Consider the following 27,303-nt stretch of genomic DNA (forward strand, 5'->3'; position numbering starts at 1 on the left):
ACACACACACACACACACACACACACACACACACACACACACACACACATCTATCATCTCTTCTTCCCTTCTGGCCTTTCTCCATTCATGCCTTTCCAAATATCAGGAACATTGGAGCTAAAGGTAATTTTGAAGTTTATCATCAAAATACAAATGTCAAGAATTTTTATTCTCCACCATTCAAGTATCATTCAAGGAAGGAAAAAACTAACAAACAAAACCCACCTTAACACCAGTATTGAATATAATGCCCATACCATTCACTGAAATTACAATCTTCAAATCTGTTATTCTTTATAAACTCCAGAAGGTAACTAAGTAACTCTCAGAAACTTATCTCCTTGCAAGCAAACTGTGTAACTTTCAGAATCTTATTTCTGTGAAGGGATGACGCCTCTGGACAAGTCACATGAGAAGTGTTCAGCACTTACTTGGCATAGGCCACTGATGCACATATCCAGTGATTCTGTATAGCATCGTGTACCATCTAAGACCTTCGGTGCTAATTCAACAACCAGGCTGGTTCCTTTTGCTTGGCACTTGAGTGAACATGGGTTGTCAGGGTCATTAGATACAGGAAGCCATTCATAAAACTGGCCGTGGTACTTGACGTCGTTATGAGCAGAACACTGCTGAGCTCGGAAATCACCTGCTTCTGGTGGGCAGTCCTGGAGAAGAGGGGGAGAGGGCATAAGTAGACATTATGAGAATGACCCCTATTAGAAAGTTGGAACAACTGTGTGGTCTGTGACACTTGTAGAAAGTGAATATCCTAATCATTACAGATGGACTTAATGCCTCTTTAGAGGTCACATGATTATTTGGGTCCTCAAGATATAAGATCTGAGAAATAACTTTGATAGATTTTCTCACTGAAGCCAAATGAGAATGTAACTAGTTTGAAATAAATCTTTGGGTTGACATGAGGGCAAATTATACATCCTGAAATATTTTCTAAATGATGTCTGCTCATCCACAGTCTCTTTAACATTGTGACATTTCAATTCCTTCTAATTTTGGGTAGCCAAAAGTGGTTTTGTCTCCCTCCATCCTGAAAATGAGAGATATGACAATATTTAGTTTTATTTGGTTTTTGTCATACTGGGGATTAAAGTGATGGCTCCATGTACTCTAGGCAAGAGAGTTTTGTTGTTGAACTATATCCCTAGATCTTTACATTTTTTAAAAAATACTTTACGAGTGTGGGTAATTATTTTTGCTTGCGTGATTATGTATCCCATGCATGCTTGATTCCTGCAGAGGCCAGAAGAGGGCATTAGATCTCATGTAATTGGAGTTCCAGATAGTTTTGAGCTGACATATGGGTGCTAGAAATTGAACTGAGGTCCTCTGTAAGAGTAAAGCCTCACCTAGACTTTTAAAGTTTATTTATTTGTTTATTGATTGAGTAATTGATTGGCAGGACAATCCTTGCTTTTCACTTTGTAGCCCAAGCTGATCTGGAACTAGTGACCTCTCTGCCTCAGCCTCTTGAGTATTAAGATTATGGACATGAGCTATCACACCTACAGCAGATCTTTATTTTAGTAGGTACTAGAAAAGAGTTATGATCATTTTACTTTAAAAAACTACGTGGGGCTATTTGTGAGCTATTTCCTAGAACTTAGGAATCATAGCTTCTAAAATTAATATGGGGAACAAAGACAAGAGACCATCCTTTCTATGTGTCTTGCTTTAGGGTCCTCAGTGAGGCAGAGAGGAGAGGATATAGGTGTTCTCCACAGATGAGTAAGTGACAGTGAAGCGTCTGGCTCCCTGTGCTCTGTCCAGGGAGCAATAAGACTACTCATCTCACAAGGTCATATGAGAAGGTCATAAACATAGGTCAGCCATTGACTCACACAAGGAAGATTTCCAGCAACAATTACTTTGAGTATTTAATGAAGTGATTGATAACAAAGAATCAGAGAATTAGGTCATTCTATTAATTTAAATTTTAAATAATGTTCACAGAGACTGATAAAAATAAAGTCCTCTAAATGTATATGTCATAAGGGAAACTTAAAATATAAAACTGCAATGGTTATTGTCTAATGAATAATAAAACTTGGAGACAGCAAATACAATCAAAGTTTAAAAATGGGAGACATGGGGAAAATGGGGAGGGGGCTTTAAGTGGGGAAGAAGGAAGGGAGATCAATTCAGGAGAGAAAGAAGGAACCAATAATACTGTTTGAAAAAGCCTCAATGAACCATATTACTTTATATTTACTGGAAATTACATCTAACGTGTGTGTGTGTGTGTGAATGTGTACATGCACATATATATGAATGTATATATCATACATATATATATATATATATATATATATATATATATATTTGAAATGATATAACACTTGAGATGACAATTATCCTCACAAGAGCCATGACTATCTAATAAAAACCCCAGTACCAGGCATGAGAAACCTCTTTCTGAGTTGTTGGTTAGGGTAGGCCAAGATACTCAGAAAACAGTATAGTAACGTTATTGCTGTTACTATTGCTGTTGCCCTTGCTTGTCTCCCAAAGGTAGAAGGTAAGTCCCTATTACTGAAGACATCACATGCCTGTGACACAGAATTCAGAAGATTCAAGTTGAATCTAATCTTCAATGCCTCCCTTCTGAAGTTTAGTTTTCATAGTGACAGAAGGTGTTATGCAAGGTGGTAAAGGAAGGAAGCAATCAATAGCACCACTCAGCTGTGATTTCTATCAGTGACCAGCATGACAAGATCTTTCTAAAGGTATAATAGTGGCACTCATGTCTTGGTCGTAACCAACAGCTGTCTAATCTAATTAGACTTAAGTCCTGCACAATAGGAGGGTTATCATGTATGTTAACAGAAACCTAGTCAACTACCAAGGGGTCATGGGCTTTCAGATCTTAGAAGAGAACCTACTTCCTTTACTTTATCAGATCAGCACAATTCCTACCTGCATTCTAAGCCTATTCATAATCACACAGGTAAGTGTAGCTCTTTCATCCTCAAACAAGAAACTTCTCTTTGTAGCAGATGGAGACCATCACAGAAAAATTAGTCAAAATCTAGAAATCAACTGATAGTGGGTTACCCATCACTCCAGTAGTTACAATTACAACACAACTCCTGTACCTAAGGCTCAGTGAACACCACCATCAGACAGAGTATGAGTTAGAGAACCAGGAAGTCTGCTGTAAGATTGGATCTCTTAGAAATTATAGGGAAGCTACATCTAAGATAGCTCAACAATGTGGCTTCCTAAATAAAATCTGAATAAGGACAACACCAAATGTATATGCTAAGGTAGAAGGGGAAATCTCAAAGGGCTGGTGACTCAGCAGACATATTTATATATTTACATACATAAAATGATGATGATGATGATGATGATGATATTGATGATACCATGAATTTGAGGGAGAGTGATGGGCAACATAGGAGGGACTGTAGAGACAGGACATGGGAGAGATTGGAGGATAGAAAGGGAAGGGAGGAAATGATATATTTTAATTAAAACTCTAAATACTAAAGCACAAAGGGAAATCATATTTTTCCTTTAGGCTGGCTTTTTGATAGTGTCCTAATTTGGTTTTGTTTTGCTGTGCTAAGAGAGTTAGACCCAAACAATCTGAAGAGTAATGGTTTATTTTAGCTTGCAATTCTAGGTCATAATCCATCATTGAGGGAAGTCAGGGTTAGAACTGAATCAGGACCCATGGGGGAATGCTGCTTACTGGCTTGCTCTAGGGCTTGTGCTTAGATAGATTTCTTACACAATGTAGATCCACAAGCCTAGAGAAGGTGTTACCCGCAGTGGGCTGAGCCCCTCTATATTAGTCATCAATCAAGACAGTCTCTTACAGTCTTGGCCAAAGACCAATCTGATTTGGGTAATTCTTTAATTGAGGTTTCCTCGTGTCAGGTGACTCTAGATTGTGTCAGGTTGACAGTAAAATCTGTCTAGCACAGACAGGTAAATTTTATTCATGGCCTTCAGAATGAGATTCTCTATAAAAATTCTAGACTTTCCACCTGTGGAAAGGCTTTTCTTACACTCTTTTATCTTAAATGATCTGTATGTTTTCAGCAATTTTCTCTCACTATGTTATTAATCTAAGAGTTATCTTAGTCAGTTCTTTCCCTGATAATCTTATTATATTCATAGAAGCATTAGAGAACTCTGTTGCTTTTTCTTTTTTAAATATAAAATGCCTTCTTGACTGTTCTATTACTTTAATGGTTCTACTAAACAGCACATAAGGTTTTGATATTTGGGGGAGTGTAAATTTTTACAAGGCAAGGTAGGATATAGATAATTAAACATTTATTCGGTATAAACATGAAATGGCCCAAACTATAATATAAAATCTTAAAATATATTTTCTTATTAGTTTTATGTTTGTTTATTGAGAATGAAATACAATAGAAAGAGAAAGTATAATTTATATAAAATCCAATCTATGTATAAGTGTCCAAATTCACACCACTTGTAGTCATGGACCACCAGGATTGGTGCTGGTTAGCTTTGTAAGTGCTAGGATACAGTCTTATCTTTGAAATGATCATAAATAAATGAATGCATCGTATATGTGCATATTCTATACTACACTTACTTTTTATTGTAAGAAATCCAAATTGCATACTCTGCAAAACTACAGAAACTACACACTACCATTCTAACACCAGCTTGTTTCAGATCCTATGTTCCAGAGAAAAGCACAGATCAGCTGATTTAACACAGGCTCTTTGCAGATCCATGTTCTAAAGGTAACGTTACCTTTTGCCTACTTTAGAAATTCTGCCAACATTTCCTTAGGCCTCACTTGCTAGCTTTTCCCTAAAAGAATATTTATACTAACTTCTGTCCAATCTCCTCAGGTTTGCTTCTCTAAATCTCCATTACGCATCTTAGAGTCTCTCTCAAGCCGCTACTTTCCCCTGTCAACAGGTGGAATAAACCAGCTCCACATGCTCCTTAAGTTCCTTTGGGACCATTAATAAGAAAACTACCTAAACTGCTGATTTAATTAATAATACTTAAATCAAGTATTTTATATGACACCTGTTATCTCAGTGTCCACTTACTTACTCTGTAGAGTAGAAACATTGAAGAAGCCTCATTGACACAGAACATTAAGGGAATCACTTCAAATAATTCCAAACACTTCTCCTAACTACCTTTGCTTCTGTTATATGAACATAAGTGAAAGAGATTAGAAGGGAATTTTAATGTCAAAGTTAATCATGTTTGCCAGGTGAGAAGATTTACAAATAATTAAGAAATGCTCTAGTATGAGCCAGAGGTAATTTTCTGCATTTTTTCCAACTAAAAAAAAAAATAGTGTCAATTACATTTTTAAGTGGTACTTCATCTCAGTAAAGACATGAAACTCCTGCAAATTCTTTAGTTTCTTGTGCTTAACAAACTATATTAATGTGTTTCCTAAAATGTTTAAGACTCAAAGTGGTAGAAAGAAATATTAGTGGAAAACATTTAAATTAAGTTAAATCATAGTTTAAATGTTTTCTGTGATAAAACTAGTGAACATATTCAGACATACTATAGAGAATCAAGATGCAAACTGATATTCACCTGTGTGTTATGGTTTCAAGAATACCCCTGATTCATTTTATGATTCTTTCTACAACTGTAAATGCACCCCTGAGAGTAATAATGCATGTGAATACTTCAACACACTTTTTTTTTAATCACAAATCAAAGTTTCGTAGAGTTGTGAGGATAGACATTAAGAAATCATGGTTGCACTTGACCTGGAGTTCAGAGCTGGAAACTGAACTTGAGTCTTCTGAATATTTGAGTTTATATGTACTCAGCATTGTGAAACAGGTCCAAAAAGCTCCTTAGACACCTAATAGCTCTTACAAAATAACACACTGATGGTTTCAGTGTAGATGATTCAGAAACATATGAATCAAATTTATGTTGAAGTACACATACTTAAAAATTAAGGGCAGAAGTACTTGGCAAAAGACTCTTTGAACAACAACGACAACAACAACAAAACCAAAAATAAAAAACAAAAACCAAAACAAGACAACAACAACAAAATGGAACCAGACCAAAACAAAACAAAAAATTCTCAAGTGTCATTTAGGACACTCATTAAACTCCTAGAGGAAGCTCAAAGAAAGTCTCTGTAGCCTCTTGTGCCACAAGTGTCCTAATAAACATCATCATCATTGTCCTTGTCATGGTCATCATCATCATCATCATCATCATCATCATCATCATCGTTATTCTGTGGAGAGCTATCATCTTCAGAGATTTAGTTCTGAATTATAATTGAGCGCTTTAACACATATATTTCCCAAGCCTCTTTCATGTCAGATTCAGAAACAAATGTCCTAATTGTTCTATACCACTTGTGACCTTTTCTTGGATGTCACCTTTGAGATACTAGTTTTTGGGGAATATTAGCACAAGCTACAGTTCTGAGCCAGAAGGTCATTTTCCTTTGAATATAAGGAATGCAGAAGATACAGAACCTATATAGCGCTCAGAAAACATTAAAGGTAGAAACAATAGTCTTTCAATGAGATATTTAAAATAAAAATAAAAACAAATGATGATTTAAATATTTCTGTATGGAAGACAAAAAAACCACAGAAAAGTAAGTGACTGTACCAAACTCACCCTACTCTTAACCAAAAAACAAGCAAACAAACAAACAAACAAACAAACAAACCAAAAAGAAAATCTAAACTCACATAAGCAGTGTGGGAAGGAGGAAGTGGATAAGAAATCCTGACCTTCCGGTTCCGCTCTGGCTCCAGAAGAACCATCACGTAGAAATGAAACAAGGCAAAGAACCAGAGAAAGAAATTTTCATTGCAGCTGGAAATCTAAACACACCCCTGCATCAAGTTATTGGACTAGGAACTTCTTGCATCTATGAAAATATTTTCAAATTTTGTAATAGATGATCCTGCAAATTACTGTAGTTGGCCATTTATTACAATACCTTTTTCTCTCCAGTGTTTAAGCACTTAATCCTAACCATGTCAGAGCTGTGTTCCTTAAGAACACAAAAATACAGTCTGACCTTTTATTTGCTCCCAATAATAATTCATATAGTTTGTGGGTTTCTGCCATGTATGGAGCCAATTCAAAACATTCTCTAGTTAATCAACTAGTCTGTGGGAAAGATACGATGGATCCCAGATGTCCTCCGATATTGATTCATGGATCAGGTTACACCGTAGGACAGAAGAGGGTCAAGCCTTTTAGAGGTAACTCACTGATTGTATCTCAGCAGCTAAGGTGACACATATGAATGGCCTGAAAGCGAATTTTTAAAAAATACACAGAGATGGGAGCAGAAGAAGTATTACTTATTAATTTTCAATTTATTTATTTAACCACCAAATTTTTGACAGGGGATCATGTAGTCCTAGCTGGCCTCAAATTTATTATTTTGTAACTGATCATGACCTTGAACTCTGGAGCTGCCTGCCGCCACCTCCCATGAGCTGGGATTACAGGTGTGTATCACCATGCCAGGCTTTTAGTTTCACTCTTTGTAAAGAAGGCACTTGCTTCCTGATGGCCATTCATCTGCTTTAACTCTGCTCTTAAGTATTTAGTGTTTGGCTTATTAATTTAACTTATTATATTGAATGCAATGGTATAAATATTCTGTCACTGTGTTTATTAAAGAACTTTTATTTTATGTGTACAGATGTTTTGCCCACATGTATGTCCAACATATTCATGCCTGGTGCCTGTGGAGTCCAGAAGAGGGTATTAGATCCCCTGGAGCTACAGTTATGCACAGTTGAGAGCCACCATGTGGGATCTGGGAATCAAACCCTGGTCCTCTGGAAGAACAGACAGGTTCTCTTAACTGCTGAGCCATCTTCAGTCCCTAGTACTCTGCTTTTATTTTAAGCCAAGGTTAATACTTGATAGAATCATGAAGACCCTGGAAATTACATTCCCATGATCATGTACTATAGTCACTGATAAAAGCCTCTCACCTCACCTCACCTCACCTCACCTCACCTCACCTCACCTCACCTCACCTCACCTCATCTCCTTCTGAGCTCCATGAGGTCCTGATCACTTGTCCTCCACTAAAGTTACTGTGAAGGAAAAGCGAATCAGAATAGTTGAGTGAGGTACATACTCTATCCTCCAATACAGGATAACCTCTTAAAGAGAGGAATAGAGACACCTATCAGCTCCTTCACAACTGTAGAAAACACATCAGTTCTAACTTTTCTCCTTAAAATGTTAGGGATCTTCACATTATTGATGCTAAAGTGGGATAAGATTGTCACCAAAGATTCCTCTACAAATGACTTGGTGGAGGACCTGTCATATGCTCTGAAGTGCTCACTGCCTCAGCGTGATGTGTAGAAACCACTCTCCTCTGCCATGTAGTTTGGTCTTTAAATTACTTGGCTTTCTATTTTCTGTACTGAAAGTTAGGATGAAATAACTAACTGGTCAGTATCCATCAACATGATCCAGTCCACTGTGATATTCAGTTCTTAGCAGGATAACCCATATTTCAGTTCCCATCTCCCAATTGGGCCATTTCTCTTTGATTTCATATACATACAACTGCTTATTATCACACACAAATCTAAGATGTCACAAACTTAATGTGTTCTGATCTAAACCTGTAACATCTCTGGAGTCACACTAAATCTGATCCTCTGTTACCACAGCCTTCTCCTTCCAGTGCCGTTGTTTCCAGGCCCTAATACCTTAAAGCTGTGGTTCTCAAGCTTAAGCACATATTAAAATCACTGGGAGGACTTATTAAACAAAATGGTGAAAGCACCTCCCTCCAGAGTTTCTGACTCAGTAGATCTCTGGTGAGGTATGGGAATTTGTACCTTAGAAAGTTCCTGGTGACTTTGATGCTGCAATGAATTCCCCTCTTTCTTTGCTCCTCTGGACACTTTGGTCAGTGAAGCAGAATGATCTTATTTAAGCATTAAGCAGATAGATCATGCTACCTCTCTGCTTCAGCTCAGGAGCTGGTTCCCTACTCATCAAAAGCCAACTCTTTGTCTCAGGGTGAAAGTGCTCTTCTGTCTCTTTGGCCTGAGAATTCCTGCAGCCCTTGCTGTCTTGCATCTATCTGGCCACACTGGACTCCTGAACCTAAGAACTCTCTTATTTCAGGGCACATATGCTGCTTCTACCGTTTACAGTTCCTTTTGTCTATGTTGTAAAGACTTTACCTTAACAAGTTTTAGCTCAAATACCACTTTCTTCTCAATGAGGCCCACTCTGCCCACTCTGCATAAAATCATACCCCGCCCTTCCTGATTCCTCCTGATCCTGCTCAGTTTTCTTCTACACCTTGCAATCCTTTTTGACTATACCATTTTGTTTACTTACTTATTTTGCTTGGTTTTTCATTCTCTGTTTCCATCTACTAAGATCTACTTTCTAGAAGGACAGAGACATACGACTATTTGTTGACAGACTGGAAACATATTGGAAATGGAAGAAATGCCATTTTTTTTTTAATCACAGACACTCCAATCCTATTTCTTAAATTTTTCAGGAATTTAAATCTTGGTTCCATTATTGACAGAATGCTTATTATTCCCTTTATAAAAAATAAAGCTGTAAGAATGCTTACACATTTTAGACACTAGGAAAGTTGAATAGGGAGTCTTACCTACTTTCTGAATAGGCAGATTGATATTTCTTCCCCCATGTAAACAAATTTAATAGGCCAATATTGAGAAACGTAAAATGTGCTGAAATCATTTATTATTTAAAAAATAGCCAGCCATTTATAAATTTTATTAAACACTTAAGTGTTACATGCATGCATCATAAAGTGCTAATGTTGAGGTAACAAGCTTTCTCACCCCAATTTTGGCCACCTGCTTATACTAACATCAATATCATCATCAAGAGGATTTATTTGTGCAAGGCTGTTCCCTGCAATGTAACGTGAAATTAAACAGACACAGTCTCTGCCCTGTCTAGACAGTCTGTATGGATACAATTCTATTATATTTCAAGAGCACAATATTTAAATTTCTAACATATCACTATGGGTGCAAAGAACAGAAGACAGGGTTGTGTTTGGAGAGTGGTTTCATAGGAGGCAAAGACCATTTGTGACTCATTTTCCTCTGTCTTCAACAGCCAACAGGCTGGCTGTTTTCTAAGTCAGTGTGAAAGGTTTGGGACACCATGTTTTTATATATCAGATATGGTTTGAAGGCACTTGTTTTTGTTCTTTTAATCCTGGTACAAAAGGTTTATAGATGTCTTTTTCACGTCTCCCTCCACTTCAACACTTTTAGGAAATGGCATACTCAAGGGAAGGGAGTACTCTTGAGAAATGAATCATTAACCATTTTATTGCCTAATCATGACTCAGGTTCACCCCCCCCCCCCCCCAGTTAAATATCGTTGCCATCGTGTGATCGTGAAAAGTAATGTAGTACTTTAATTTATCCCAGCTTTGGGTGTACCCTACTGTGCTCAGTCTTGTGGATGCCAGCCATGGTAGATCGAGTATCCTCAATGCATGTTCATTTATGTGCACACACTGGACATGCAGAATGTGTGCACGGGGACTCAGCAGTCCCACCCACTTGTTCTGTTACACTGTGTCGTCTGGAAACAAATGGCTGGCCTGGCTAGTTTTTTAATGTCTCCAGGCTTCTATGAGCTGATCTAAGTAAAAATATTGAAAACATTTAGTTTTAAAAGTTCACTTTCCCTCTCTTTTGGATAGTTTTTATTTCAGTGCCTTTGTTTTTGCTTCTTTGAACAATGCAGACGTTTGGAATCCAATTCCCTAGAGGTATTTGTAGGACTGGTTATAGTTTGTCATGTTAGACTCTTAAATTCTCTCAATTTTGAAAATATTCGTTCCTTGAGGCTTTTTATTATTTTTAGTTTCTTTCTTTGAATCTGCTCCAATTTAGCAGTATCTTTTCTTAAATCAGCATTTCTGACTTTTTATTATTTTTTACTACAGTCTGAAATAAATGTTCCCCACTCCATCCCCAAAATTAGCATATTTGGCGAGGTAATTTGTAAGACATTTTGTAATAGGGCACACCACTTCATTTTATAAGCACACAGCCATACAATGTGATGTTCTCAGGCTACACTAAACAAAATAGCTGTGGTGGAGAGGCAGGTTGTGGAAAGCTAGTGCAAGGAGACAGGTTTGCTAACAAATACGTAAGTGGCTGATGTTCTTCATGTTTATTTGCAAAGTGGGAAGGGATGAGCTGGATGGATGACAAAAGTGCAAACAAAAGGACTGAAGCTGCTTTGGAACAAATTTTCTTAAGGTAGCCATTTAAAATAAAAGAGGAAAAGACATGGTTAATCTTAGTCCAAAGACAGATGCTGGGTGCAGATAGCTAAAGTTTAATTTATCTTTTTTTCCCCCTGTTGTTACTTTTAAAATACAAAATTAAGGACTTAAAAAGGAACAAATAAATGAAATTAGTTGAAATTAAAAACAAAACAAAATTAAAATAAAACAAGGATAAATGCCATGTACATGAGTTGGAGAAGACACCCCTCCCCCACCTCTCATTGCCTTCCTTCCCTCCTTCCCAGCCATCAGCAAGCTACCTGACTGTGCTTGCAGGCTTTACTTCTTTTTGTCTCTCCGTGAATCCTGACAGAACAGTCTGTTTTCCTGGGATGGTGTCTAATCTTCACTGCTTTTTTTTTTTTAAAGATATGAAACATGTGATGTGTCACCATGAAATAACTGGAAATGCCATTAGGCACTCCTGTGGTGACATTTGTGCAGCATCTAATCTAATTTTGTGTCAACCTGGGTAAGTTCCTGGAAACTCATGTAAGACTTCAGTGTGAATCACTTTTACTACTGGATCAATTTACTGAAGAAAAATGCTAGGACTGGAGGCTCTCCCTCATTATGAGAAGGCTGAAAGACCATGGAGGAAGATATTGATTCTTTAACCCAAGAACGGGAGTCTCTTCTCATCCAGGGTCTATGTGAAGACTGACCACTAATAAGAGTCCTGTGTGTAAGAGTTGGGAACACTTGATTGTGTTGTGTTTTCCAAAGAGAAGAAACAGAGGATTCTCAGATGGTTACAGGATACCAGGAGAGACTAGCTGAGTTTTTCTTACAGACACTGGAATGAGGCCAACTTGGGTTACTGTCAACCAAGTCAAAGAAAGCTGCATGACACTTCTCTCTGTTCCTTCCCTAATCTCTAACACTCAAGTAGGTCAGGATTCCTACTGCAAACACAAGCAAGCAAGGTTAATGGCACATAAAATAATTTTGTAGCAGAAGTTTCTGGAAACAGCATTGTAGACACGGTGACAATACTTTCCGAATGAAAATTCAGAATCCGTACCTTGCTGCTGCTAAGATGACTTTATTTTGTTGTTTAAATACAAATTTAATTAAAGTGACTTATATGGATGTCTTAACATATGAATATAATCAAACAATACTAAGTGCCAAATTGACTGGGTTATAAGTTTAATGGATGACAACATTCAATTTCGTTCCTATGTGCTCATGGCTCTCAGTTTGTTGATCTTGGAGCATGGACATGTTTTAAGAAACTAAGTAGAATCAGAAAAATGTATTTCCTAACACTGAAACCCCAGAATTTCTAGGTTGTCCTTTGGAGCTCAAGGCACAGGCCTTAAGGGCTAGCTCATCTTGGAGCATTCTGCTTCACGGTTCATTTTCTTTCCTCTCCCCGTGAAAGAAACATTTCCTTCTCTAGGCTGTGTTTGGGAAAAGGTAAAAAGAAAAGCAAGCTGATTAATCATATCTGGAGTGAGGTTTGCCATAGTCAGACTTTCTGCTTAATCATGCTCATCAACTATTAATAGCTTGCATATGTTCAAACCCCACAGAGATGCTTAGTAAGTACCAGAAGCACCAGGATATAGTAACAAGTCAATAACAATCCTTGTCTTTATGAAGTTTACAGATTAAAGTAGTGTTTTAGTTTGGATTTTACTACTGAGAACAGACATCATGACCAAGACAACTCTTATAGGGGACAACATTTAATTAGGGCTGGCTTAGCGGTTCAGAGGTTTAGCCCATTATCATCAAGGTGAGAGCATGGTAGCATCTAGCCAGATGTGGAGTTGTAGGAGCTGAGAGTTCTACATCTTCATCTGAAGGCCACTAGGAGAAGATTGGTTTCCAGGCAGTTAGGATAAAGGTCTTAAAGCCCATGTCCATGGTGACACATCTACTTCAACAAGGCCACACCTACTTCAACAGGGCCATTTATCCTAATAGTGCCAATCCCTGGGCCAAACATATACAAACCATCACAAGTAGGAAGACAAAAGGTGAGACAAATAATGTCACAACTTTCATTTTAGCCATAGAATTGCAGGCAAGGTAGGAGACAACCTCAAAATTGGCAGGTCATTTTAGAGTACAGACAACTACCCTTTCTATTTATCTCCTCATCAGGCTGTATCTGGACCTGGTAGCAAAGCAAAATGAATGTTCGAACTCTCCTATTCTGTATGCCACCCCTGCTACTTCCAGAGCCTGAGACTTGAGCTGCTTCTCTGTTTTCTCCTTTCTTACATGTTATCCAAGGCAGCAAACACCTCAAGAAGTTTCTGTGTGGAGCTGACCTACATTTGCTTCTTTTCTACTTTTCTTCTTTCTTGTCACCAGGCAGCCAACCCTTTACACTGGGGACATTTGCCTTTCCCTTGATGCTTTGCTTATCAGGCAGACATGAACCAAGGTGTTTTCTCCGCTTGACTCCTTCAATGTGAAACTGTCATTATACAGTCTTCTCTGACAATTCCATGCTCGCAGCCCATGGAAGAGGTTCCGTAACACCTGCTTTGTATCTTATCATTCATTCAGCAGGCCCATTGGGCTTTCTGTTTCTCCCAAAATAATGAAACCACAAAAGACAATGCCACATCCCAAGGTTTACCTTTAATCTATAAACTTGGTTCAAAATGAATACTAGTTAACAAAGCAGGGGATTTCCTTCGTGTCAGAGTGTCTAGTGACTAGTAACTCCAAAGAAGCTTCCAACTATACACAACCTAAAGTTAGGAGGCTTAAGTTAAAAAATTGTTAAATATACAAATAATGACAGGAAGTTAAAGGAGATTAGTTCTAATGAGCTGCTGGTTTCTAGAGATTTAGACCCGTGTCCTGTAATGTCCTGTAGAATTAGGGAACCAAGACAGCCATTCTCACAGCATTGATCCTTTCAGTCCGTGAGCACTGGGAGAGGGAGGTCTTTCCATCTTCTAGTGTCTCCTTCTCTTCTTCAATTTGTCTCTTTAGAGTTTTTAAGTTTTTATTACTTGTCATTCACTCCCTGGGTTAGGTTAAGTCCATAGTATTTCTGAGGCCCCTTTGGATGGACTTGTTTATGCAGTTCCTTCTTCAGTATGCTTGTGATTGGTGCATAGGAAGAATACAAAATTTTGTGTTAATTTTTTTATCCTGCCACTTTTCTGAAAGTATTAGTTAGTTCTAAGAGGCTTTTTTTGGGAAGTAGTCTTTAAAGTCTCATATATAGAATCATAGTATCTGCAAATCAGAATACTATGATTTCTTCCATGGTTATTCATGCCCCTTTCTCTACTTCTTCATCTCACTGCTTGAAGGCTTCTAGCACAGTACAGATTAAAAGTGGAAAGAGTGGTCATCCTCTTGGTTGAGTGTCTGGTTTTATCAGAAACACTAATTTTTTCCACCTAATATTGGCTATAGGTTTGCCATATATAACTTTTAGTATGTTATGTTTCCTCTGCTTCAAGTTCCTTCAATTTTATTAGGATGGGATGTTGGATGTTGTAAAATTTAACTTTTCTTTTTTTGCATCTATTAAAATGATCATGTAAGAGGGATTTACCTCAGTGGTAGGGCATTTGATACAGAATGACCATGGGGTTTCTGTCCATGAGTCCATTTAATTTATATCATTTATCAACTTAGGCATATCGCACCATCCTTGCATCTGTGAAATAAAGCCTATTGGATAAAACGAATGATTTAAAAAATTTTTTTAAATTTTATTTGAGAGTTCTTTTTAAGAATTCTCTCATCTATATTCATCAGGGAGATTGGTTTACAATTTTCTTCTTTGGTTGCTTATTTATCTGGCTTTCAGTTTACAAAGAGAGTTTAGTATCCTTCCTTTATTATATAGAATAGTGTGAGAAGCATCATTGGTTTTGCTTCTCCCAGAGTCTGGTAGAATTTAACAGTGCATTCATATTGTCTTGGAATTCTTGTTGGACAGTTTTTTTTAAATAATCATTACTATTTTATTCGTGTTGCTTGTTAGAGACCTGAGAAGATTATCTCATCTTGGCTTGAGTTTTTATGCCATAAGTGCCTAGACACCCACCCGTTTCTGTTAGGTTTTACATTTGAGTAGACTATGTGTTTTTATGGCCTATCTTTCCGAGTTTGAGTTTCCTGAGTATCATCATATGAACTCCCCTTTCATCTCTCATCTCATCTTATTTTTGGTTCATTTGAATAAGGGATGGTCAATCTTGTTTATCTTTTCAAAGAACTAACTCTTTGTTCAATTGATGGATTATTTTATTTTTCCCATTTCTTTAATTTATTCTGTGTGTTAATGGTTTCCTTCTGTGTACTGACTTTTGGTTTACCCTGTTCCAATTTGTCCAAGGCCATAAGTACATCAATAAGTTATTTATTAGGAATTTTCGTGATTTTTTTTCTTGTAGGCACTTAGACTTTTACACTTTCTTAGGGTTACTTTCATTGTATCTCATAGGTTTGGGTATATTGTATTTTCATTCATTTCTGGGAAACTCTTGGTTTCTTTATTAATTTTTTGATTACCTATTTATCACTCAATATTATCTTATTTAATATTTGTGAATTGCTAAATATTTTATATAGTTTATTGTGTTGATGTAAGATTTTAGTCTTTGTTATCATATATATATATGTATTACTTGATTTATGTCCTAACGTATGAAGTATTTTAGAGAAAATTCAGTGGGTTTCAGAGAAAAATGTGTATTTTGCAGTGCTTGGATGGAATTTTCTATATATGTCTATTAAACCCATTTGATCAATGATTTCATGTTTTTAAATGTTTTACTTTTTACTTTTTATTTATTATTTAGCAATTTCACTGATATATGATACTATTTAATTTATATGTTTTTCTTTCTGTTTATTTTTTACCTGTCATTGAAGCCACCTGCTTTTATTTTTTTAGGGCTTAAACTCTGGCTTTACTTCTACTACTATTGTTTTATAAAGTTATGAGTACCCATGGGCATATATACATTTAGAATTAAAATGAGCTTTGGATGGGTTATTATCTTGAGCAGTATGAAATGACCATGTCTGTTGCTTCTGACCAGTTGTCCTTCAAAGTTCCTAACAGCAGCACTCCTGAGTGTTTGGGACACAATTAATTCATTGTGGACATTGGTGATTTACTTCAAAATGGTGCTGGGTTAGCAATAGCAACCCTTAGTTTATGCAAAACTTAGTTTATGAAAATGAAACAAATATTTTAAAAATATCAGTAGGTATAACAACAAATAGAGTCATAAGACAAATTGATGGAAGAAAGTATCTAAAAAGTCACATAAAATTCAAGAGAGAGGGATGAAATTATAAAAAATAATATGAACAGAACTGAGAATGTGGATTATGTCGAAAGAATGATTCTTGCCAATTTTTTTGGAAATACTTAAAAACAGAAATTTTCAGTGTTAGCATTGTTACTCAAGTCAAATAAATAAATAACCCATTTCTACATAGCTCAAAGTTCACTACAAGATGCCAATGAGGAGTAAAAGAAAACAAGAAGAAAAAGAAAAGAAAAGCAGAATAATGACCAATTTTCCAACAGCAAGTTAAAACTGGAAATCAGTGGGCAAACATCTTTATAGCACTGGGCAAAGATAAACGTTAACATAGATTTAGTTCTGTGGAAAAACTTTAAGGAAGAAGAAAATACTACCATTATTGTATACAAAATCAAAACTCTCCTCAAACCTAGACTAATTACTACCAATAAACTATTGTTAAAAGAAACTCTAAAATATAGATTCACAAAGTAGGAAAAAATGTTTTAAAGGCTGGAGAAAATGGCTCAGTAGGTAGTGACCTGAGCCTTAATCTCAGCATTTATGTACAAAAGCCAGAACTGTGCCTGGTCCTCAGAGATACTGAGGGCAGGGACAGGAGATTTGCTGGGGATATGCTAGTTGCTATCTTTGTTCTAGATCAACAGGGAGGCCTGTCTCAAAGAAATGAAGTGCAGATGATGGAGTCGGACACTGGCTGTTCTCCTCTGGTCTCCAGGCATGTGTACAGGAAGTTATCTCCAAAACACACATGCAAATGCCACACACACACATACACACACCACTGATGATCTGGAAAGAGTTGTGAACTAAGAAAGAATAAAATCAAGAGAAGTCTAATATCTCGAAGAATGTCTAAGTCAACTATAACTGTAAAAAGTCTCTAATCCAAAGTTAATGAACATGAGCTGATGACTATGTTAAACTTTTACTGGATAAACCATTTAACTTGAGGGTCTAATTCTAATAAAAGTAGAGCTACACACTAACAACAATATCACAAAAGGAAAATAAAGAGTTAAAATATTCTGAGAAAATATAATAGAAATGAAAAAAAGATAATCTTTGGATAGGCAGGTAAAATACTACTTAACTTTATTCTCTAATTATACATGATAAATTTAGGGTAGAAAGTATATACATTTCATATATAAAATATATGTAAATCTTATCATATATATATATATATATATATATATATATATATATATATCAACCAGAAGAGGAAGAGATACAGTAAGATTAAAGGCGCTTCGAAAGTACAAAAGAAGCATGGAAGGAAATGAAAAATGGACAACTGATAAAAGTTGGTTGAAATACATCTTCCAATAATTAGCAAACACAAAGAAAGCAAATATCCTCTGGGTAAAGTTGAGCAGCAGCTTTCCTATTAGATACTTAGAGCAGCTATAGAGGAAGGTTGGAAGTGAAAGAAGAGAAACGATGTAACTGGAGAATCTAATCTAATGAAAGTAAAACAGCCATATCCATACCAGATAACATAAACTTTAGGGCAAAGTATTGTAGCTACTGAGAAAGATGATGGAGGTAGATACTAAATTATAGGAAAAGGTTCAGTTTCTTAGGAAGACAGAATGTGTTTTAAGTTAGGTATGAGTTCAAGGTTACACTAGGGTATAGGGTGAGACTGTCAAAAACCAAACAAAAAGGAGAAAAACAAACTTTATCATTCATCTATTTAATAATTTGGATACAAAACAGTCTACATAGACCAAAAGAAATTCACCCATTTGAAAGAGTTTAAAAATCAAGTTTAACCCTTGAGTTACTTAAACATCCCTGAAGAAACAGAAGCTCAAATCACATCCAAAATATTTATTATTTTTATTGGGTTCCTATGTGCAGAGTATGCATACCTATGTGCATTTTCAGGTGTACATGCACATGCAGAGACCAGGGGTCAATGACTAGTATCTTCTTCAATTGATCTCTGCCTTATTTTTCGAGACTGAGTCTTTCACTGAACCTGGAGCTCAAGTATTTGGCAAGACTAGCTGATTAGCCACTCTAGAGCCTCTCTGTCTGTGCCTCCACTGCTAGGATTTAGAAGCACCTGTCACCATATATGACTTTATCTGGGGCTAGAGAATGAACTTGGGTCTTCATGCTTATGTGAAAACACTTAACTGACAACCCTCTCTCCTACCCCTTCACAATGTTTGATATACTCATGTGTTGAATTTACTTCTCCCTCCACATCAGGAAACGCATGTTCTTTCCAAGCATATACAGGCACTAGGACATAAAGCACAATCTTAGCAATTTAGTTCAGGAATAGAATGAAAAGTTTATTTAAAATAATGATGTCATTGTTAGGGGTTAATAAATGTTAAACTCTCATCTATTTAGAAGTTACCAAATAGGCTTGTAAATAACCTATACCCTGTAGAAAATATAGAATTTAAAAATATATAAGATTGAATGGCGGCACCAATATCCTTCACAGCACCACGAGAGACAGAGTGCTATGTATGAGACCTTTCAAAATTAAAGAAAAAAGTAGATAAATGGGAACTATGTAGATGAAAGAAAAGAAAAAAAAAAAAGGTCCAATCAGCCAAAAGCTGAAAGCTGGAGTTTCTACAAGCCAAAGGCTGCTGCTTGCAAAGACCAAGACAACAGACTTCTGAAAGAGCTTCATTCAATGACAATATGAACAAAACAGAAGTCTTAAGGAACATGGTTAGAGTTGCAAAAGAGAGGACACAGGCAGAGATAAAGATTGCTATGGGGGAATGTGACCCTCTTCGGACTGCTGTATTTGAAAGGAGTCAGACAAATGAGGGGACAAAAGAATTTTGAGAAGCAAGAGACACAGCAGGGGTAGATGCTCATGGAGAAGCATCATGAGCTGAGTGCTGCCCTCTGTCTCTGCACTTGTAAGTTAATGCAATCCTTAAAACAGTTAAAAGGGTCCCTGGGAGCTCTGGGGGTCTGGTTAGTTGATATTGTTGTTCTTCCTATGGGGTTGCCAACCCCTTGAGCTCCTTCAGTCCTTCCCCTAACTCCTTCATTGGGGTCCTCAAACCACCAACCAAAGAGTATACATGGAGGGACTCATGGCTCCAGTCACATGTAGTAGAGGATGACCTTGTCGAGCATCAATGGGAGGAAAGGTTCTTGGTCCTTTGAAGGCTTGATGCCCCAGTGTAGGGGAATGCTAGGGCGGTGAGGCAGGAGTGGGTGGGTGGGGAAACACCCTCATAGAAGCAGGGGGGGAGGGGGCATGGGAGGAAGGGAATTAACATTTGAAATGTAACTAAATAAAATAACCACCACCACCACCAACAGCCAATGAGCCCATCACACAGAGGAGAAAAACAAGGAATGGGTGGTTGAAACAACAGCGTGGCTGCCAACCTCATTCTCTCACTTACCCCACGCTCCTCCTTATCCTCTAAACAGATCCAGTGAGTAGCTTGTGAGTTAGCAAGGTGTGCTAAACATGAAGTGATAGACAACCCCAGCTATTTTTCAAATAGTATGAAAAACTAGAAAAAGAGGACAGTTCTCAGTGCATCCTACCCAAAGAAGATTAGGATCATAGGAGGAAGAAAGCAAGTCAGGAATATAACTAAAGGTATCAAGCAAAAAAAGTACTAGGAACAGGCTGGAGAGATAGCTCAGAGGGCACTGACTGCTCTTCCAGAGGTCCTGAGTTCAATTTCCAGAATCCATGTGGTGCTCCACAACTCTCTGTAACTCTAGTTCTAGGGAATCTGGTGTCTCTTCTTCCCTCAGCAGGCACTGCATGCACAAGGCACACAGACATACTTGCAGGCAAAGCATCCATACACATAAAATAAAATAAAATAAAATAAAATAAAATAAAATAAAATAAAATAAAATAAAATAAAATAAAATAAAATAAAATAAAATAAAATAAAATAAATTTAAAACCAAACCGGCCTAACAGACAAATACATGGTAAGAAGATGGATGTGTGTTTCATGAGACTGGACAGAAGTGCAAAGGTCTTATACCATCAATCATTGTCAAGCACAGCTGAGCATGTGCAATTCTAGCAGGTGTAAGGGGTGTGAAGTACTTTAGTAAACCTTGGTATCACCATGAAGGGTTCGAACAAGCATGATCTTGGTCGGTGTTTTTTGTTTATCACCTGATGCTTTTCCTTTTCTAGCTCCTATTAAATTGGCAAGATTTTCTTTAATTTCTACTTTTGTCCCTGCTACTTTGGAAGCTATGGAATGTATTTCCATTGTTGTAATAGATCTTTATAAAATTTAATGTAAAATTTTAAATTTTATGTAAAATAATAAATAAAGAAAATTACCATCAACAGTTAATCTATTAACTATATTGGCTTTCTATTGCTGTTATACGAACTGTCAGGCAGATAGGTGCTTAAAACAATATAAGTGTACAATTTGTCATTCTAGAGAAGGGAAACAACACTGGAGCTCAAAGACGCCTTTTCACATTGCCAAGGTATTGGGAAGTGGAGCTGTTCTTAGGAGGCCCTAGCAACGAATCCAATCCCAAATTTAGCTAGGTTGTCGATCAAGTTCAGTTCTTTGATGTTGAATGACAGAAGTCCCTCTTTCATTGCTAACCACATGTTGGTGGCCATGACAACTTTAAAAGCTTCTCTGGTCCTTACATCTTAGAAATAGTGTGCGGGTCTTCTTTGAGCTTTGAATCTTTGGTTCTTTTATGACAGTTGTTCTGACTCTCGTTTTGTTTTTGTTTGTTTTACCTTGATATGCATCTCTTAAGGTCTATTATCTTCATTGAGTTCACTGAATTAGAAATGTCTTCTTTGACAAGTAATGTAGTATCCAATGACAGGTTCCAAGGCCTAGGGCTTCAACATCTTTAGAAGCTCATTCACACAGACTATGGCTGTCAGGCTGTGTTGGTTGATTCTAAAAGTGTAGACAGTCCTCCAAAGTCTCTCTGGTTTAATGCACACTTCACTTCCAGTCAGAAGACTTTACTCTTTTTTGTCTGGAATAGTTTGTCATTCCCTATATTTTCTTTGGAAACTCCTATTAGAAGTATGTTGGGACTTACTTGCTTTTAAGAAGATATCTCTTAAAAGGTTTTTAAAAAGAAAATTTCTGTAATATTTTATTACATTTTGAGTAAAGGTTTTAATCAATTTTCATCTTTATTTAAGATTTAGAATTTATCCTATCTATGGAGATTTTAGTTTTGATTGCTATATTCTTCTTGTAAATTTGTAATACTTTTATTTCCTTACCTGTTTGTCTTACTTCATTTCTACCTTTCTTGTAAATTTTTCTTAGTTGTTACTTAGTCAATTGCTCTATTTGTGGTAGTAAACATCTTACGTAGTTTCCATTAACACTGAATTAGCAAATACAGAACTCATTGATTCTGGGAGAATTAATCTTTGATTAATTGATCATTACACTTTAAGTCAACTTATTTATATTTCTGTTTGAGGACACTGTATTTACTTATTTTCTAAAGATTTATTTATTTTTTATTTATGAGTACACTGAAGCTGTCTTCAGACACACACTAGTAAGAGTGCATCGAATCCCATTACAGATGGTTGTGAACCACCATGTGGTTGCTGGGAATTGAACTCAGGACCTCTGGAAGAGCAGTCAGTGCTCTTAACCTCTGAGCCATCTCTCCAGCCCGAGGACATCATATTTAATAGATATTGTTGGCTCATTAACATTAAACTCCTGCATAATAGCACTACAGCCCATGACTCAAGGAATCACATCTAACAGCCGTGTCCTCTAGAAGGTACACCATAACCTTCTTGAGCTTAGAAACAACAGACAACACTTCATTGTTATGCTTGTGGGTGATTTTAAACAGCAAAAACACTCAGACAGAAACACAGAAATAAATGGGGAAAATGTGTGGCTAAGTAGATAAACACAAAAAAACATACTTTAATAGTTTGAGAACTGACTCAAGTAGACAATGTCACCTTGTTCGACCTCAGCTGGGAACGCAAGCTCAGTTTTTTTTCTCTCTGCCCTTCCCTTGTCTGTGAGTGACCACAAAAGCACCCCACAATTCCTTACGTGAGAGATTGCAAACACATTTTAGCAAGAAGGCAAATTTACCAGGACCTGCACTCATGAACAAATCAATTTTGAGGTCTTTGTCAAACAGTTTCACACACTTTTATCTGGAGTAAATATTAATTGTGGTGGCGTTCTTGGTGTTGCGTTTCTTTCATGTGCTTTAAAATTTTTATTGTACATTCAGGATGATCTTTCCCCTGTTCTAATAGTTTCGTGATTATCTCCATGTGGTTTTCACAACTCCCAGTCCAGAGTCAGATGCTATACTAGAATTTAGGGATTTGTGCCACAATAGGGAATTTTTAAGTCCAGCCCTAGAGTCACAATGTGGCTTGAAGTGATTCAGTTTACGATAATACTTACATTCTCCAACTAGCTTTCCTTAGACCTGTAGCTACAGACAATGCCTTCATCCTAAGCAATGCCTTTTTTTCTAACAGGGAGTCCTATCCAAGTTTCTGACACCAAGTTCCCCAACTAGACTGCATCCTGCCTCTCCTGTGTAGTAAGTTGAGCTCTGGTTGTCCTCAGGGGGTGAGGATGCTGCTGATCTTTGCAAGCTCCTAGGCTCGGAGCCTGCAGCTGTAGTGTCAGCACAGATCACCAGGTTTTGTTTATGATCCATTTGTGGTCTATGGAATTTTTATCCAGTTTTTGAAACTGGCCGGGCTACTCTACTGATTTTTATTGTTTTCTAAAAGTTTGATATTGTTACCTGTTCAAAAGGGGAAGGATTAAAAGAACTCAATTTCTTTGCTTTTGTTTTTCCATTTTTATATAGCTTATCTCATTCCGCATTGGGTTACCTGAATATTTTTAATCTTTCTTCCCATTCTTCCTCCAATTTCAAAACATTTGAGAGGAGAAAAAAAAATTCTATACAATCTTTTGTATTTTCATTTCTCCCAGGGAAATGCCTTGCACATAGTTGATAAGATCTATTGAATTGAATTCACATCAATTGAATTTGATTTAAGTGTAGTAGGAAAGAAAGTATGCATCAGGTGTTTAAACGAAATACCTTCTTGACCATTAGCACTGTATAAAGTATACACACGATGGAGAACTTTCTCCCCTAGAGGTCTTAGGGAAGCTCAGTGGCCTTTGTGTCTACCTATCAGAGTCCAGGCACTTCAGAATGCTGTGTGATCCAGAGCTCTGTCTCATCAGAAGCCTTAGATGGGATGCTCATAACTAAAGCAGGTGAAAACATAGCTGGTGTGGACAGAACAGAGCTGCACATCAAGAAAGTGGTTATCTGGGGCTCATGCAGTCATGACAGCGTAGTCCTCCTATATTGATTGAGAGGTTTATATGAAGTGTTTTCAAACCTATAGTAAGCCAAACAATGTTGCTTCAACCGCTAATTTTAAGGAAGAAAAAAAATAAAGGCTTAAGTGATACACTTTGAAAAAGGCTGCTAAATCATTTTAAAATTTTTGTTTGGGTAAGAAAAAAATGTTATACTAAGTATACTGCTTGAGAAAAAGAGCCTGGAAAAATACAGGCTATAAGTGGAGCTGAGTTCTGAAGGCTGTTCACAGTGAAGAGTCAAAGGAAAAGACATGTTATCAATGCCTTTACACTTTTTCTTCTCTCAAGACCATGTTTCACTCAAAACCCTGAACTTCACTGGGAACTTGAACCATATACTCTCTGAAAGCCACATTGGCTGCTGCTTATAGCAAGATTACAAGGAAAACGTAGTGAGACCTCAAAGATTGCCTCTCTTAATGGGTCATAGCTTCCTCCATAAAGAAAGAGAATATTAAAAAAAAAAGCACACACAGAAGGCTAAGTTCCTAGAATAGAGAATCACAACATGGTGTAAGCTAACTCGTTAAGTAAACAGTGGCCATATTCACAATGTTTAACTAACTAAAAGGCTCATGGGAGATCTCTCAGAGAGACCCCCCTCCACCCCAGTGCTGCTGTTACTTGACCTTCAACATATTTTAGTGTTAATCAGAAGATTTGATGTCGCTTATCATTTTTTGGCTCATGGAAACCAGGCTGAGCACAAGCAAGTATCTGCAAGTTAGCAGCCTATGGATGGCAGCTTGTTTGGTTTCATTCCACAGGGCGCTCTGCCAAGGGATGAACAGCAGTAGTCATTTCTCTCTAAATCACTGTCAAGACCCTGCTTCAAGCTGCTATTTGGTTCACCAGAGGCCAGCACACAGACTATGGAATCCAGAAACTGGGGGTTGGGAAAGGCGATTCTGAAGAGGACTGGCTTACACATTTATATCTTCTTGACAAGCAGAGAGGCTCCTAGGATAAGGAACAGGGGCAGGCTGAGGGCAGTGGTGAGGATTTGGGGGTGTTTTCAGCTAGGGTTCTTGGATTTGTTCTTCATCCTGTATTTAATTTGCACATTTAATCTTCTCAGCAGTTCAAATGCTTTTAACCTGGTAGGATTTTAATTGCCATAATAAACTCAAATATCTCTTTTCTTTAAAAAAGCATATGTCTTTAAAAATGCTTGGCTTTTAAAAGCCTCTTCTATTTCAGTTTTGTTCTTTGCTAAATAAGAGTTAGCCTAGATCATCTCATGACTGTCTTATAGGGTTAGGAGCACAGGATTTGATATTTATGAATCTGGCAGGATCACATTAAGCTAGTTTTCTTTAAATGCTTCAATTTCTGTATAAGTAAAACTGAAGCACAACCCATTTCTCAGAAGTTGTGGGAACTAAATGAGGTAGGGGGTGAAAGCCATTAGATCCCATAACTGACATATGACAGATATGAAAAATGTCTGGGTTCATTTTTTCTGCTGTTATTTTACATCTATGACTTTGATTCTGGGTGATATGATCAGTTTCATCTGTCACTTCAGGGAAGAGGGGCATGGCACAGAGAAGTCATTACCTTTGGGTCTTGGCCTTTTGGCTAAGATCAAGTGAGCTATTGCTGTTTGTGTAAGACTATGGAAGTCACTGGCAGATGGAACTCATATCTGCTTCCCCCAATATGATACATATTCTAAGTCTATAGGATGATGGATTCATCCTTAAATTCTACTCATCAGTTGAAAGCTTAACTGTTAAAGATTTCAGTCTGCAAAAGTTCTTCAGTTAGCACGGTACTATTACTAATGAGAGGCACACTTGCTACAGGTCTATCTGCCTATTCACCCTAGGGTATTCCAATCCAGCAACAGTGAAGGAAGCAAACCATGGGGTTGACAGTAGTTGCTTCACATGAAAGCAACACAGCCTTCAGAAGAAGCACTTTCCTTTCCTCTTGCCCAGCATCATGAGAATGAGAGGTAGACCCAGCTCTATAGTCTAGAAATGCCAGCTCATGTTACTCCAAAGCCATCCTCAACCATCATCAACACTCCTTTGACAGCCCTGAGAGTATGCTTAGTAAAAATCAAATGTGATCAACTTAGGAGAAAATATACCGGAAAGATGCCATCATGCAGAAGCTAGCTGCATCACTATATTCTCTTTTATATCTTCTGTAACCATTTGGAGCTCTATACACACCTTGAGTTAAGTGTAGGGATGCAATTGTCCTTAGCTGGGAGATTTAGTTGTTCTGGATGAAAATGTGCACTTTTCATGAATGTTGATGCGGATGGGATTCTCTTGGTTTCTGTTTCACTGGTTCCCACCCTCTCTAAGACTGCCACTTACTTTATCTTTGCCAAGCAAATGTCAAGAAAAGAACCAAAATTTAATGAGCACCACTCACACACCACTGAACTCTCTGTAAAGGAACATTACAACATCAGCAGAGCTGTTATTCTTGCATTATGATTTAGGAAACTGAGGCTACAAAATGTTAGAGAGATTTTACCCCAAACACAGAATTTGTACCAAGTCTGAGGTCTTTCAACAGAGCAGTGTTTACACCAGACCTCTCCTGGGAGAGGTCAAGTTTGAGGGAAGGGATACAAAATTGAGAACACATGAAGGAGAAAGGAAAAGTGGAGAATTAGGAGTCCAATAAAGATATGTCAAAAAAGCATTAGGAAAGAAAGGAAATGTGGGGAGCAGTCAGGAGAAGGCTGAGGGAAGAAGAAAAGCAGAAGGCGCAGCCCATGAACATGGGGGGCACCCAGTTCACTTGGCTAGCTGCCCAGCCACGAGCACAGCAGAGAGACCTATAGCCACAGGAAGGAATCTGTGAACCATTAAAAATTGTTTATTTCTTTATGCCACAAATGATAAAACAGTCATAAAATGCAACGGTTGTTTGCCCAGAGTAATTGCTGTGAATATTTTCAACCATTATTCTAAATGCTCAGTGTTGAACTAGTATAAAAGCAATGATGTGTTTTGAACCAAAATCAACCTCCAGTTGTCACACAGCACGTTGTGTACACACCGTTCGAGATTAATTTACTCTCAAGATCTTCAAAGCTTACTTCGTACTGATGCTATCACAGGTTGGACAGGGGTTCTTTCCTCCAAAATACGAAAGTCACTCATCATTGCTCTCTTGTGAAAAAACATTTGCCTTTGTTATCTGATTCTATCATAAATAATAGTAATGTAGTAATAATAATAATAATCAATGCCATGGACCCAATCCAGGGAAAAAACACTGTTGAAAATATTCTCCCTCAAGAACATCGTTTTCTTCTCGGTGCCTAGCAATGGAAACGCACACAGAAAGCCAAAATCCGTTAGTTCAGTTGCCATCC

General features: G+C 37.3%; 1 protein-coding gene across 2 annotated transcripts in view; it reads right to left on the reverse strand.

Moving 5' to 3' along the window:
• The window catches only part of Adamtsl1 (ADAMTS like 1), a 359,587-nt gene that overhangs the window by 267,330 nt on the left and 64,954 nt on the right, over positions 1-27,303 (reverse strand). For both annotated transcript variants that reach the window (XM_028773326.1, XM_028773328.1), the window contains exon 4: positions 432-668. In XM_028773326.1, the coding sequence (XP_028629159.1) occupies positions 432-668 (237 nt within the window). The remainder of the gene's footprint in view (positions 1-431; positions 669-27,303) is intronic.

Source organism: Grammomys surdaster, unplaced genomic scaffold (assembly GCF_004785775.1).
Source record: "Grammomys surdaster isolate TR1022 unplaced genomic scaffold, NIH_TR_1.0 225, whole genome shotgun sequence".
NCBI classification, from domain to species: domain Eukaryota; kingdom Metazoa; phylum Chordata; class Mammalia; order Rodentia; family Muridae; genus Grammomys; species Grammomys surdaster.